The sequence below is a fragment of the Xenopus laevis genome, chromosome 3S, assembly GCF_017654675.1.
Source record: "Xenopus laevis strain J_2021 chromosome 3S, Xenopus_laevis_v10.1, whole genome shotgun sequence".
Taxonomy (NCBI): Eukaryota; Metazoa; Chordata; class Amphibia; order Anura; family Pipidae; genus Xenopus; species Xenopus laevis.
The window spans coordinates 57,762,251-57,776,759 of record NC_054376.1 but is presented as its reverse complement, the minus strand read 5'-3'; the positions used below and the strand labels follow the sequence as shown (position 1 = coordinate 57,776,759).

At 35.0% G+C, this 14,509-nt stretch overlaps 1 protein-coding gene across 13 annotated transcripts in view; it reads left to right on the top strand.

The window, feature by feature from the left end:
* The window catches only part of shf.S (Src homology 2 domain containing F S homeolog), a 117,880-nt gene that overhangs the window by 57,732 nt on the left and 45,639 nt on the right, over nucleotides 1–14,509 (top strand). For 10 of the 13 annotated variants that reach the window (XR_005966639.1, XM_041588331.1, XM_018255516.2 and 7 more), the window contains exon 4: nucleotides 4,226–4,384. The exons of 2 other annotated variants lie outside the window; for them this stretch is intronic. Coding sequence is in view for 10 of the 11 variants with exons in the window: in XM_041588331.1 (XP_041444265.1) it covers nucleotides 4,226–4,384 (159 nt within the window). In the remaining variant the exon portion in view is untranslated. The remainder of the gene's footprint in view (nucleotides 1–4,225; nucleotides 4,385–14,509) is intronic. One more of the 13 variants, XM_018255513.2, reaches the window with a different exon arrangement.

Sequence of the window (14,509 nt, the reverse complement as noted above, 5' to 3'; positions counted from 1 at the left end):
CAGCCCCAATGTTGTACAGCTGGGAAGAAAGGTGCAGGGGTTGAGATTTGCTAAGGCTAGCTACATTATGCAAACAAAACATAAAATAACTCTTCACATTGCTTCCCTGCCATTGGAAAGTACAATCTTTTCCCTGCAGAGTAGCTAGGGACCAACTAAAGTTTCCTGTCTGCAGCAGTAAAACAGTAAAACGAAGGGGGAAAATCACTGCATACAATCGGGTTATTTATAAAAACGGTACACATTTTTTAGTAAAAGTATATTGGAGATTGTATTGGTGTATTTTTCATTGAAGAGAGTAAAACAGGATTTTATTTTTTGCCGTTAATACATTCAGACCGCAAAGAACAAATGGCTTAACTGCCAAAAACGGCACTGAACATTGCATTTTACGTGCAAGAGAAACATGCAGTCACAAACATGCTAAGATGATTAACTAAAAAAAGTTTAATTTACATGCACTTGCATTTGTTAAAGGGGTTGTTCACCTTCAATGTCCAAATCTTATGAAACCACTAAAAATGCTCTGTGTGTTAGAAACCCCATTTGCCATCAAAAAAAGTAAAAAGGTCATTGTCAAAGCTAGTTTATATACCATTTAAATCTGTCCTTCTCCTGTCTCTCTGATCAGTTTTCTGAAGGATGGGAGTGGCCTGTTTTAAACCTGCACTTCCTATATGATTACATCATCACTCTCAGGCTTTGCCCTTACTTGGTTCTTATTGGACATTAATACTGCCCTCCCCTTGTAATTCATTGGTTGCTTGTGCACTTGTAAGCAGTCACATAAATTCAAAGGTCATTGGTTAATTTCTCCTTGCATTGGCTGATATCTTTTGTGCATTACTTAAGAGTCTCAAAAAGACCCATTATATCCCAAATCTAACACATTTTTACTATGCAAATAAGCTTATACATTAATGGACATGTAAACTCTATAAACCCTTACCATGTCATTAAATTGGGCACATATTCCCCACACAAAATGCATCATTGTCTCTGTATTGGGTCAGGTAGTATCTGTATCCCCTCTGTTAGCCTGCACTGTAGTGTTTTCCTGAATGCAAGATCTGCTTCAACCAGGCGGACATTTTCATCAGTTACATCAGGGCTGTCCAACTTCTGTGCTACCAAGGGCTGGAATTTTTCTGGTCTACATGGTGGAGGGCCGATAATGAAGCCAGTGTTAGCCACTCCCTGTTTTAGACCACACCCACTTTAAAAAGAGCATATGATGCATCCAACCTGTAAAAAGCACTACTAAGTCAATACAATGTCCAAATTAGAATGAGTTGAGAGGACATACTCCCACATTTAGTGCCTGTTGGGACACTTACTCAGAGTGAGTAAGTGCCCCAACAGGCATGAAATGTGCCAGGCCATGTCTTAATATGTCTTAATATATTTTTGTATTTTTTTACTTGCTGCCTTAATACTTTTTGGAGGAACTTGCATATATGGTGTTGGTTTCCACACCCACTTTTAACCACACCCACTTTTAACCACACCCATGTTACCACAAAACCATGTCCACATTAATAGCACACCAAAAAAAACAAATGGTCGGTGCTCACTGCAGGGATATCACTTATCATAGTGCAGAACAGAGCAGGAGAACCCCATCAGGACCACTCTAAAATGTACTACATACAGTGACAGTACTGGTGCCCCATTAGCATTTTGAATAATACACTTATACACATATAATACTTGATGTCCGAACATCTTTGTGTCAGCTGAAAAACTTGCTAGGTTGGCTGGCAAATTTTGGATTGATGTCCACCAACTGTCTAAATAAAGTTAAGTGCAAGGTTGCCCAGTGTTAATAAAACTCTCACCGTCATATGAGAGTCTTTGTAAAGGAAATACCTAGAATGACCTTCTCATTGCATGTGCTAAATGTGAATTTGCAGGAACAAAATGGCTGAGCAGTAGTAAGGGGAAGCTCTAGTTGATATGTTTATATGCTTTGAATGTTTGAATGTGTGTGTTCTAATTGGATTACTGCCACTTTGTGCATTAACGTACACACTGATTCTTAAGTTATTAAGTTCATGTAGTGTTTCCAGAGCCCCACATTATCTTTTTATATGGTACTTAAAAAAACTATATTAGGCCGCCCCTCTGGCAGAAGCAGATCAAAACTTGCATTCATATTTCAATATAAAACTGCAAGCCTGTGTAGGAAGATTTTGTTTAGCATTGGGACTGCTGCAATATATCATGTAAATCCTATAGTTTGCTAAATGTTTTTCGTGTAGAAATTCAAGGCTTTACAAAGAACAGCAAAATACTAGACTTTTTTTACACTTTTATATTTTCACTAAAAAAATATTGTTTTGTAAAATAGAACATTAAAAAGAAAAAAACATTAATAAGAAATATATATTAACATGTAGTACAGGGAAGAATTTTATCATTAGTGCTACTACACACACAGTTTTTCTTGTTTTTGTACTGTGTGTTTTTCTTTTTTGTGTCTTTATTTACTTGAGAAAGCCAGTCTTCTCTATGGGGACTGCACCTATGGGAGTGAAAGGAAAATGGGGATAAAATACGACACCGTGTTTTATCAGCATTTTGCATTTATTTGCTTTATTCAGTGTGACCCCCATAGATAATGGGTCTGCCAATGCCTTAATTCCTGTGCAGTAGAATACACAAAAAAGCCACTACATAGAAACACATATAGAAAACATTAAGTATAGTATTAGGATGCTGCATTTAGGGAAGGTTGGTTTAAGATCCTTGTTTTATTTCATTTTGTCTCGGAGAAGTCTCTTAGTTCTCTTGTGCTTCAGACTCCCAAATTTGTCTTGGGGTGTTTTCATTTCCCCTAAAGAAAATAATAAGCCAAACTATTAATTATGATTACCCTACAAATTTTTTGCCAAGCAGTTGAATCACATACAATTGAATTCATGTAAATATATGCTGAGGTTCTTCTTGTGTGCCACCCCTTATGTTGAATTGCTGATAGAATTCTGCTGCTCTCATGCAACTACAAGTACTATGCTGTTTGCTACACACCATTATTACAGCTAAAAAATATTAGTTCAGGAATAAAATGTCATATGGTAGAGTGAATTATTTATAATATAAACCGTTTAATTTACAAATAATACTACATCAAAAAAATCACGACAGATACTCTTTAGTTCACTTGGTCAATGTGTTATGCAACCCACAGTGAATTCAGTCACTAGTTTTACAGGCCCACAGGAAAAAATAATGTATCTGCATGCTGCTATCTATCTTACCTTTTCCAAATGTCCCTACCACAAACAATGACTCCCACATGCACAGTAGAGTAAAGACTTTATATTGAGCATGCACAAGTCCAAATTTGCTGAAGTTAAGAAAGATTGCAGAACTACTTTTTCCCCCAGACAGGTGTATTCTTTTTTTATAGAAAAGCCTTGGGGCGAAACCTAGAGATTCAATTCATATATAAAAGCTTCATCTCATGGAAATAAGAATATTTTTAACTATAGTGAATTAAAAGTTCTGTTACTCTTTACTATGCCCCTTTCAGCAATATGTCTCTATATGCAACTTTGTGTCAGAGGTGCTTATTTAGAAACATTTCAAATTCATTGTCTAGGCAAAATACATTTGGCCTGATTATAAACAAACTATGACTCTGACTCCAGCATGAAGAGTGAATGAAGACACAAATTGCATAAAAGGTGATAGTAAAGAATAACTTTATTATTTCAGAAATGGTAGAACATTTTTGTATTCACTATATTTATAAATTTTTTTATTTAAATGCGATGAAGCTTATTAAATGTTCATGATAGTTTCCATTTAATGTAATAGTATATATATAAATAGAAACAATATATACAATTACTTTAGTTCCCTGTATGTTTTGTATAAATAAATATATCCATACATACAATTACCCACCCTTTTATGCCCAGTAACAATTTTTGAACTCTTCTTTTACTGCTTATATTTAAAACTTTGTAGTACATTTTACATGCTTTTCTGTGTAATGGTGGTGAACTATAACTTTTAAATATTAAGTCCACATTTGAATTAATATAGCCTTTTTTCAATTTCTCTTTAATTTTCCTTATTTTACTCTTTTCATATTTCTTTATTATCAAATAGATTTTGTCTTGTGGTGGGAAACTCTTCCTGTTTTCAAACTATTCTTCTTTGTCCTCTGTTTCTCTTTGTGTCTTCCTGCCTCTTCCTCTGCTGATGTTCCAATTAGTGGAGATGAAAGTAATCAAAGATCTTCCTTGGCCTCCACCAGTGGGACAACTGGACAACCGCACAGCCAAAGCTGAAAATGATTTGAGCACTTCATACTCACAGCAGACTCCAACTTCTCCACATTTTCAGTGCCAAGCCAGCCTTGAAGACTCCAATGGTGGGTTTTACTTCTGAAAGCCAAAAGTACACACACTGTATTTTCATATTTTCATTCTTAAAAAGACTGACTCAACATTGTTGCACTAATATTTCTGTTATACTTCCACCAAAAATGCCAAAATGTAATGTTTGAGTTAATTTAACAAGTAAGTGATCACAGGTGCACAGGTGGAGAGTTTTGGTGCCAAGTTCACTTTCTGCTCATGCCAGCAATTTTGTTGTGTTATAGCTTCACTACCAAGTTCTTGACTTGTGTGATAGAAATGCCAAGACTTGTCTTAAATATGCTGCAAGAGGAGTTAATTATTCAGGAGTATTCATGTAACAAAGGTGCCTTTTGGAGTGTGTGATTGCTCACAACACTTCGGTTTCTCTAAACGTTCATTGAAGCCCTTTAACTACAGTGACAATAAAATAGCTTTATATTTAAAATAGCTGAAAAACAACATGGGTTTAAGCAATGCAATCCCAAAAACATGTCTAAAACAGAGAGTCTGGGTTAACACTTTTTTTTATTTTACCTAAATCAATGTCTATTTTCATATAATACTTTTGGGGGCAGATTTATCAAGGGTCGAATTTTGAAGATAAAAGATAAAAGTTTTTTCAGCGAATTTGGATATCCTGTGGTCAGTGGCGTAACTAGTTGTTACTGGGCCCCATAGCAAATTCAATTTAGGGCCCCAAAATATTTATAAGTTGGCCTATTTTACCAAGATATATTAAAATTGCTAATTAATTAGGGTCTCACAGGGCCCCCTACACTCCTGGGCCCCCCTGCAACCGCAGGGTCTGCTTCCTCTATAGTTACGCCCCTGCCTGTGGTCGAAGTAAAATCGAACGTTTCAAGGATTTCAGCGATCAATCCAAAGATTTTTCTTCAACTTAACAAAACTTAGAAAACTGCTCTAGAAGGTCCCCCATAGGCAAATATAGTACTTCAGCAGGTTTAATTTGGCGAAGTATTGAATTCAAAGTTCTTTTTTAAAGAGACAGTACTTTGATTATCGAATGGTCGAATAATCAAACTATTTTACTTCAAATCAAATTTGAAGTCGAAGTCGTAGTATCCTATTTGATGGTCGAAGTATCCAAAAAATTACTTTGAATTTCAAATTTTTTTACTTCGAAAATTCCCTCGAATTCACTTCAACCCTTGATAAATCTGCCCCTTGGTGTCAAAAAGTTTATACTCAAAAGTAAGAAATAGAAATTAAAAGGAAGGAGGAAAAAATCCCAGTGTAATTTTAACTCTTCTCTCCATTTTTGACTTTGTTACATCCACTTTTGGCTCCTGCAAGTCATGGCTGACTGAATGCAAAATCACTAGAAGATGATCTAGCTTTGGTGTTTATACTGTGTTCTCCTGGCTAGCAATCACCACCAGATAACCTAAAGCAGGGTGTGACATTGCCAAAGAAGGTGGCCTCCAATCCCCTTTTGTTATTCTGCATATTGAGAAAACATATTGGGATTGTCTGGGTTTTATTAAAGAGACAGCAGTGCAGTTGGACAGTGGGCCATATCCAGGTAAGCTAAGAGTTAACTTTGTAACATAAGGGGGAGTCCTTAAAGGTGACAAAAAGATGCAAAACAAATGTTGTTATATATAGAGTAAAAAAGGATATCAAGGATTCTGGTTGTCCGCTTCCTAATGCCGGTATGTCCTCTGTCTGTTCTCCCTCAGACTTAAGGCAAGGATTCAAAATTTCAAAGTAAAACCGGCGCTCACAGCACGAGGTCAGATCCACGAAAAACAGAAAAAAAGAATAAAAGAGAAAAGAGAGATTTCCGCCAATATGGTGTGGTATTTTCCAAATGTGTACACACACCTTTATGTGATTAGCATATATACTAAATAAATAAAGTAAAAGTGTCCCTTGTATCCACTCCAACGTATTATCCCAGACTTTATCTCATACGAATTTGTATAGAGGGGTACTCATAAACGTTTAAGAGATACTGTGCAGAAAAGAGGCGTAGATATCGGCAGCGGATTTTACATGCGGAGGAAAGAAAAAAACTTTTTTTATGTCTGCATAGGAGCAGTTTTAAGGAAAGATTTTTAAAGAAAAAATTTTTTATATATATAAAAAAGTTTTTTTTACTATTTATTAATGTATAACTCTGTAAGTCAATATATTTATATAATTCTGTAAAAGAAATTTATGTGAAATTTGTGAGAAGATTGTTGAAATTATAATGGTTGCTATGGACTGGGACTCCATGGCAACAGATTGGCCATAAGGAGTTAAAGAACAATAGAGATGAATATATGACAACCCATCAGCTAGATAGTACAAAAAACAAGAGAGGAGAAAAAACGCCACCGGAATTATCGCCAGGACGTAAAAACGCATGCGCAAATTACAATTTGAAGCCTTTTGAAAAAGTCGAAGGACGAAACGCGTCAAGGCTAATACGCCACGGTTAAGCGCCTGAGGTTTACACGTGGTGGGAAAAGACGCTGGCGAATTTTACCACCGAAATATCAACAACTTGTAGACCCTTGGGGACGCTGAAGCGGTGATTGTGGGAGACAAAAAACATTTTATGCGATTTTATTGCTGGAACATTGTGAGTGCATTTTTTAACATTTGTTTATTAAAGATGTTTACAATTTTACACTATGTCAGTGAATTTCCATAGTGGGATGAAGCTTTGGAGCCGCATGTAAAATCCGCTGCTGATATCTACGCCTCTTTTCTGCACAGTATCTCTTAAATGTTCGTGAGTACCCCTCTATACAAATTCGTATGAGATAAAGTCTGGGATAATACGTTGGAGTGGATACAAGGGACACTTTTACTTTATTTATTTAGTATATATGCAAATCACATAAAGGTGTGTGTACACATTTGGATAATACTACACCATATTGGCGGAAATCTCTCTTTTCTCTTTTATTCTTTTTTTCTGTTTTTCGTGGATCTGACCTCATGCTGTGAGCGCCGGTTTTCCTTTGAAATTTTGAATCCTTACCTCAGTCATATACGTACTAAGGTGTATTATATACGCAATATAGTGCAAAACGAATGGTTCGTTCTTAATGGTGAGTTAAAAAAAATCATATTAAATAATTTATTTTCCTCTGTATATGCAACAAAGGAACAGATCATGCTTAGTATAAGCATAATCTAAGACCTATCCTTAGCACAAAATAAAATAGCCATGGTTGACACATGACATTGTCCAAAAACATTGAAGTAGTCAATGCCAATATCAAGAATGCTGCTGGGCCAGGTGGAACACACAGTCAATGAATCAAGTCCTTAGAAAGCTTTGATAAGTTTTACCTGAACTCCTTGGTACTTTCTCCTCTTGAATGGTGGCGCCATTCCATGTAATTCTAACATTCAGGTTATATGTGGGCTTTTTGCCCTTTTACTACAGCCTTTATAGATATGAAAAGTAATTATTGGGAAATAGCTGCTGGAGCTGGTCTTATATTATCCTAACTCATGATTAAAGCATTTATGCTTGTTTAGCACGTGCTAGGTTTTGTTATATTGTTACAAGCAAAAAGTAAATCAGGTAAAAATGAATTACTGTTTGTGTAAATAGGAGAAATTGTTCTTGATAGTTTCTCTGGTAAATGGCTTGAGAGGTTTATGCAAAACATTTAGGAAAGACAGATCTCTAGTAATGGTGTTGTGTGTGTCATACCTTGTGTTTTTTCCTGGGTTATATCAAGTGTCATCATTGAAACAGTTTCTACCACTATATACTCGTACTGCTTGAAATATAATCTGTTTATATGTGATACGTTATGCTGCTTTTTTTTTTTTTAAATGTAAAGATGAATCAAGTTTCTCCTGTTGCTGGGGGGGGGTAATAAACTGAAGGGATGAATCTGAGGTGCAGGTGTATTTCTCCTGCAAATATTAAATATGGATACTGATGCATTGTCAGACTGGCCCACAGGGATACCAGGAATAGTCCCAGAGGGCCCTCATGCTGCTAAACATTTGGCCTATTTCATGGTCATTTCCTATTTCTATGAGAAAAAGAGGCTAAATAGATGGAATAATCGATTATAATATGTAAAAAAAAAAAGAGTCTAGGAGAATAGTGGTTGAGTAAGGAAAGGAAGAATAATAGTAGTGAGAGTGGGCCCCTGGTCTAAGGTTCTTGGGTGGGCCCCTGCTGTCCCAGTCCGACACTGTACTGATGTCAGTGTGAAGGCAACATAAGGTCATTTATTTTGTGTATTGTATGTACTTGCTGCAGTTTGAGAGTGCCTGTGTATGAGAAATTCTATTTTGTATGTGTAAATACTTGTGGATTGTATGTGTGCAAATACTGAAGAATTTGTATACCTGTGTATTTCCTAAACCCATTTAAATCTTTGTCCTTTGTAGGTTACCTTGAGTGTGTGTTCTTTGCCTATGTACTTTGTGTGTGTGTGTTTGTGCATGTCTGTGTATTGTTTCTGTGCTACATAGGCACGCACATGCCCTATTTTTCTGATTCTGTCAACTCACTGATGGAAGTAATGTATCAGAATTTTGTGTTGTTACTACATTTTATTACATTTTTCTTAATTGAAGGCATATGACATATAGTTTAAAGCTGTAAAGTCATTGTGGATTGGGTTGAGCAAGGAGTAGCTGCATTTACAATGCTCGCATTAAATTATACATAGTTAAAGCGGTACCAGATTTTAGCACCTGATACACATGATGCATTGCATATATAAAATGTCCTTGTATAGAAACCTAAGCCATTTTTGGTAAGCAAAACTTTAATCGGCAATTTAGCTTTGCCTGTTATAAGTTGTACAGTTTGAAATGTATGATTCATACCACCACAAAACTGTTTCAGAACTCAGGATTTTAGACCAACCCCAAGCTTGATAGGCTAGAAATCTTTAAAAGAGTTATTAGCATGTTCCTGTAAACAATCTGAATGTGTTTGTATCAAAAAAGACAAATGTGTGGGACAATGTAATGCTTAGTTGGGTTTTAATGTGAATAATTTGAACAGCCCTGCATTACCTTTTTTAATATATCCTTGTAAGTAAATTTTCTGGTTAACCTGTGAATTTACTGCTGCCGTTTAAACTACATTTCCTAATAAGCCCTGGGCTATTAGTAGGAAAGTAACTGGGATAATGTCAGCTCCTAGAGGGGGTTCACAGATGTAAGTAAAAATGTGTTGTTCTGTCAGATCAATGATCTAGAAATACTGTAATATGACAAAATGCAGTGTTCCTGGAATGTTCATTTGTGCTGTTACATTTAGAGGCAGCAGTTTTATCACAAGAAGCCTCGCAGGTATCCGCAATTGTGAAAAAGGAAAATAAAAGTGTTTGTTATAAATAATACCGTTATAATCTGTATATGCTAAAAGAAAGTCACTGTGATGAAAGATATAAAGCAACCAGCCCATTTAAATGCAGATGTATTTGGAAAGAATGCTAATGAACCTCCATTCATTATAATCAACTCATCAAGCTAAGAATTTGCAAAAATAAAAAGAGGCATAAAGGTTCTGGTGGAGCAAATTAAGTGCGCTTCATCTGATTTAAAAGTCAAGCATTCACACTGGATTCTTTTGTGTGGTCTCTAGCAAGTCTGATATTTCCATCTCATTTCAACTATATAATATAGGCAATTAACTTCATTTTGCTGTGACAGTGTGCATTTAAGTGTAGAAAAACAAGCCATACAGAAAATTGCATTTTTTTCAGTGTCCCACTTCCGAGTGGAGATTCTCTGCAGTCCTGCTTTTTCCTATAGTATAGAAATTCAGCCTTCTTGTTCTATACAAATCAATAATGCTATTCCTAAAATTCTGTATTAACACAATAATTGACTTAATGATTTGGAAAAGCCCAAGAACCTATAATTACAAATCTAAATGTATCCATTGAGAACAGTATAATGGATATGATAACCATTCACGTTACTATATATTTCTTATTTTTAGCAATGGGGAGTGGAGATAGAGAGGAATTTCAAAATTGTAATGTTGAACAGCTTTTAAAAGGTGATATCTATCCAAAGGAAGAAAATTATAATTTTAAGCAACTTTTTAATAAATATTCATAAAAATGAATTGCCAGTTTAAAATTGTCAATAATTTGATTTGTTTCTGTCTGTATTTAATACCATTAAAACATTGCACCAGCATTCAGCCTATTTCCATGATGCATTGCATGTTCTGTGATCAACAGACCTGAGGAGAATAACTGGAGAACTAGAGCTGACCAATAGTACAACAAGGAGTGTTAAGTTATTTCTGTAAACAAAAAAAGAAACCGTAACCCTAAACCCAGTACACATACAGTTGGAAAATCATTTAAAAATCGCTAATGGTGTAGTTATGTCTATGTACAAAAATATATTTTGGTTTAGCAGCTCTCCATTGTGGAATTTCAGCACCTAGCTGGTTACTAGGGTTCAACTTTCCCTAGCAGCCATGTAGTAGTTTGAACGAGAGACTGGACGTTGAATAGGAGAGGGATCAAATAGAAAGCAATAAAAGTAACAATACAAATAACATTGTAATCTTACAAAGCTATTTTTTTTGGCTGCTGGAGTCAGGGACCCCCTATTTTAAATCTGAAAAGAAGCAGAAGGAGGCACAAAATGTTAAAACAATACAAAATAAAAAATTAAGATCAACTTAAAAATGTGTTTAGTGTAGGCCATTTTATAACATACTACAGATTAAATCAAAAGTGAAAAGCACTTTTAAAATATTATTATTCGGTAAAATGTAATCAAATTCAATCAGCACTACACATTTGGTAAATGTATATTAAATTGTGTGTTGCTATTCATTTTTTTAATAATTTCTCTAAAGCGCGATTACTTTTGGGTTTGGTCTCCCAACATATAAGAAGAAATTTTGATTATATGAAATCTGAATTTTATTCATTCTGGGGTTCAATTAATTTTGACTCTTAATTATACATTACAAGACAGTTCAAATTCATTATCTTTAAAAAAACATTTTATTTCAAAATGTCACATCTGAATCTAAACTTACTATTGGCACAAGTGACGTCTACAGTAAATGGAAGAAAGATCATGCGTTCAACTTGTTTGTAGTAGGCTTAATACTTTATGGGTCAGGCCACACGAGCAGATTCGGGGAGATTAGTCTTGCCAGCGCCACCTGGGGGAAGGAACACACGGCGCTTCCTTTTCTGGAGTTGCCCGAAGTTGCCTCACTTTGGGTGACTTTGGAAAATGAAGCGCAGTTCGGGGAGATTGTTGCCCGAAGAAGAGGAGATTTGTCGCTGGGGCGATTTAATCTCTCCGAATCTGCTCATGTGGCCTGACCCTTATTTGTTGTTTACAGATATTTTGAGCTTTCATGTTTCAGCTACATAATGCAGTGTGCTTCATTTCCTAAAGGCTATGAAGGACGTTCCTGCACAAATAAGTATCTCTGGCGTTTTAAGTTACTTTCAATGTTTAGAAGTTTAAGAAAATTAAGATAGTGTGCATAGTGTGATAATAATAAAGAACATGCCAGTAGTGAGAGAAGTCTTTTAGTACAGGAAATTGGTTGGAGGAAAAGGACACAATCTTAGGGCATGGGTTGGGAAATTAAATGTTACATGTGGAATTGCCTTCCAGGAAATGTAGAGGGGACTAATACAGAAAATGTTCATGCATGCAGGGAATAGATATGGAGCAATTTAGTGACTTTAAACCCAAAAAGAAGATTATATGTTAAGTCCAGCAAACCTGTGACAAAATTCATAAAAGATAAATATACCTCTCTAAAGGTTCCTATCTCTCCTGCTGGCTACGTCATCCAGAAATCCTCAAGGCTACATCAATAAAGAGAAGTCTGCCATATAGTATTTAAGCACTAGAATATTTGTATGTGTTGCTGTATAAAACTTATTCAGTATCAGTAAGTGTGGTGGAAAGTAGAATTGTTATGCTGGGTGTTACTCTATGGGGGTTATTTACTAAAGTCCGATTTTTCTGGTCCGAGTTTTAAAAGGGAAAACTCCAATTTTTAAAGATTTATTATACTGCTTAAAATGTAAATTTTTGGGCGTCAAATCTGAAAAAATTGTACATTTTGAATTTTTTCACACTTTATCAATATTTTACAGAGTCTTTTCCCATACTGATTTTTTAAATGATTTTATTGATAAATAAAGTAAAATTGTGGATGGGAGTTTGGTTGAAGTGGTTTTACTAAAATAATAACCCCATTAGTGTATCAAATTGCAGCATTATCAGTTTGGACACAGATCAGCCTCCCCAAATAATTTGCACACAATTTGTGATCCCTTGATTAGTGTAATATCAATGAGATGGGGTTTGATAAGTTCAAAGGGGTAGCTTGGGTGATTATGCTTTTAATTTCTTAACAGTGATTACAGAACTTGCATAAAATATATTTTCATTGGCAGATATTACCAGGAAAGACATTTTAACTGTCACAAAAGTCAACAAAGGCAAGTGTAATCCCTGACTCATGTTATTCCATGATACTTCTTTATCATTGTGTCTCTAAACTGTTTGAAACATGTTGCTCTTGCTCTGCTGCATTGTTCTCCTGTCTGCAGAACAAAGTGTACTGCTTCTTATTCTGCTCTTAGTGTAATTAGTGTTTTATATATGTTTTACACACATTCATCACATTCTTTAAAAATGACTTTACTGTTTGACTTGAAAGCTCTAAAGAATACAATTGTCATGCCTAATGCATAGCTCCAAATGCAAATACAATCTTAATTTAATACAATTTATTCTGTAATTAGTGCAGGAAATAGAATAAGAGAATAATAGAATAGTGCAGTAGTTAACAGACTATAGGGATAAACACCCAGAGGTCCCAATGTGTATATCAACTATCTATTCTGTGTGAGTGCTTACTCGGTTTTTTGCAAATTGACATTGACGGTGTGTAATTGACCCCAGTACGTAATTATATAATACTTATTTTCCATAAAAGAACAGTAACACCAAAAAATGAAAGTGTAACTGTATAATGTAGTTTCGCCCCGGAACTGGCAAAACTGGTGTGTTTTCTTAACAAACTCTATTATAATTATAAACAAACTGTTGTGTAGCCATGGAGGCAGCCATTCAAGCACAATAGACAAGATACCTTATAAAGAATCCCAGTGTATACTACAGATCTTATCTGTTATCTGCTGTGTATGCTGTGTCTTTTCTCATTTTTAAGCTTTGAATGGCTGCCCCCATGGCTACATAGCACCTTGTTTATATAAACTATAGCAGAGTTTCTGAAACTAACACACCAGTTGTACCATTGCGGGGCAACAGTACATCATATTTTTATTACTTATGTGCTGATTTTTGGCGTTACTGTTCATTTAATTTATTAATTACAGACCATGAATTAATAGTGTTATGTCTTGTACAATTAAAATGTTATAAAAACATTTGCGAAACGGAGCTGGCGTACATTTTTTTGACACCGGTGTCCGTTTTTTTTTATTTACTGTACATCTCCAGATTTATGCATGTTACCAGAGGTTACACTGTTTTTTTTTTTTTTCTTTATGTCTTTTTCCCTTTTTACAGTTTCCCAGAATTTAGGCCATTTTGACACAGCCCCTGGAAAACATAAAATCATTGTTCTACTGTAGTTTAACAGAATCATCCAGTATGTGTTTGTAGAAAGATTTTTATTTGAGACTTTTGCTATGATTTTTTTTTTTTTTAATCTAGATGTTATATATGTAGAATTTGTGAATTGTTATTTGGATGATTTACATTAAAGAGCTTAATAGAGAGTGGCCTGTAATTTGGAACTTTGTTGATAACAAGTTTCCGAGTAACTGATCTCATACCTGTAGTTTTAAAATATGTAGTTTGGAAACCTGTTTTTAATTCTGTTTGAATCATTGTAAATATGACACATGTATGTTTCCATTCTGATTTTAACACTAGAATATATGGATTTTAATTCACTTTTACCTATTTTAAATAAATGATACACCTCTCAATCCTCTGAATACTTTCTCAGTGTTAGGTAATAGTGGAATTTCAGGCAGGAAATGTTTCCTTTTGCTTTTATTTTAATCTTCCCAAAGGGAACATAATAGTTATTTTTCCCCTCCATGCCAATGCCATATAGTTTGGAAAAAGAATGCATTTAAGTGAGCTTAATACTGCCA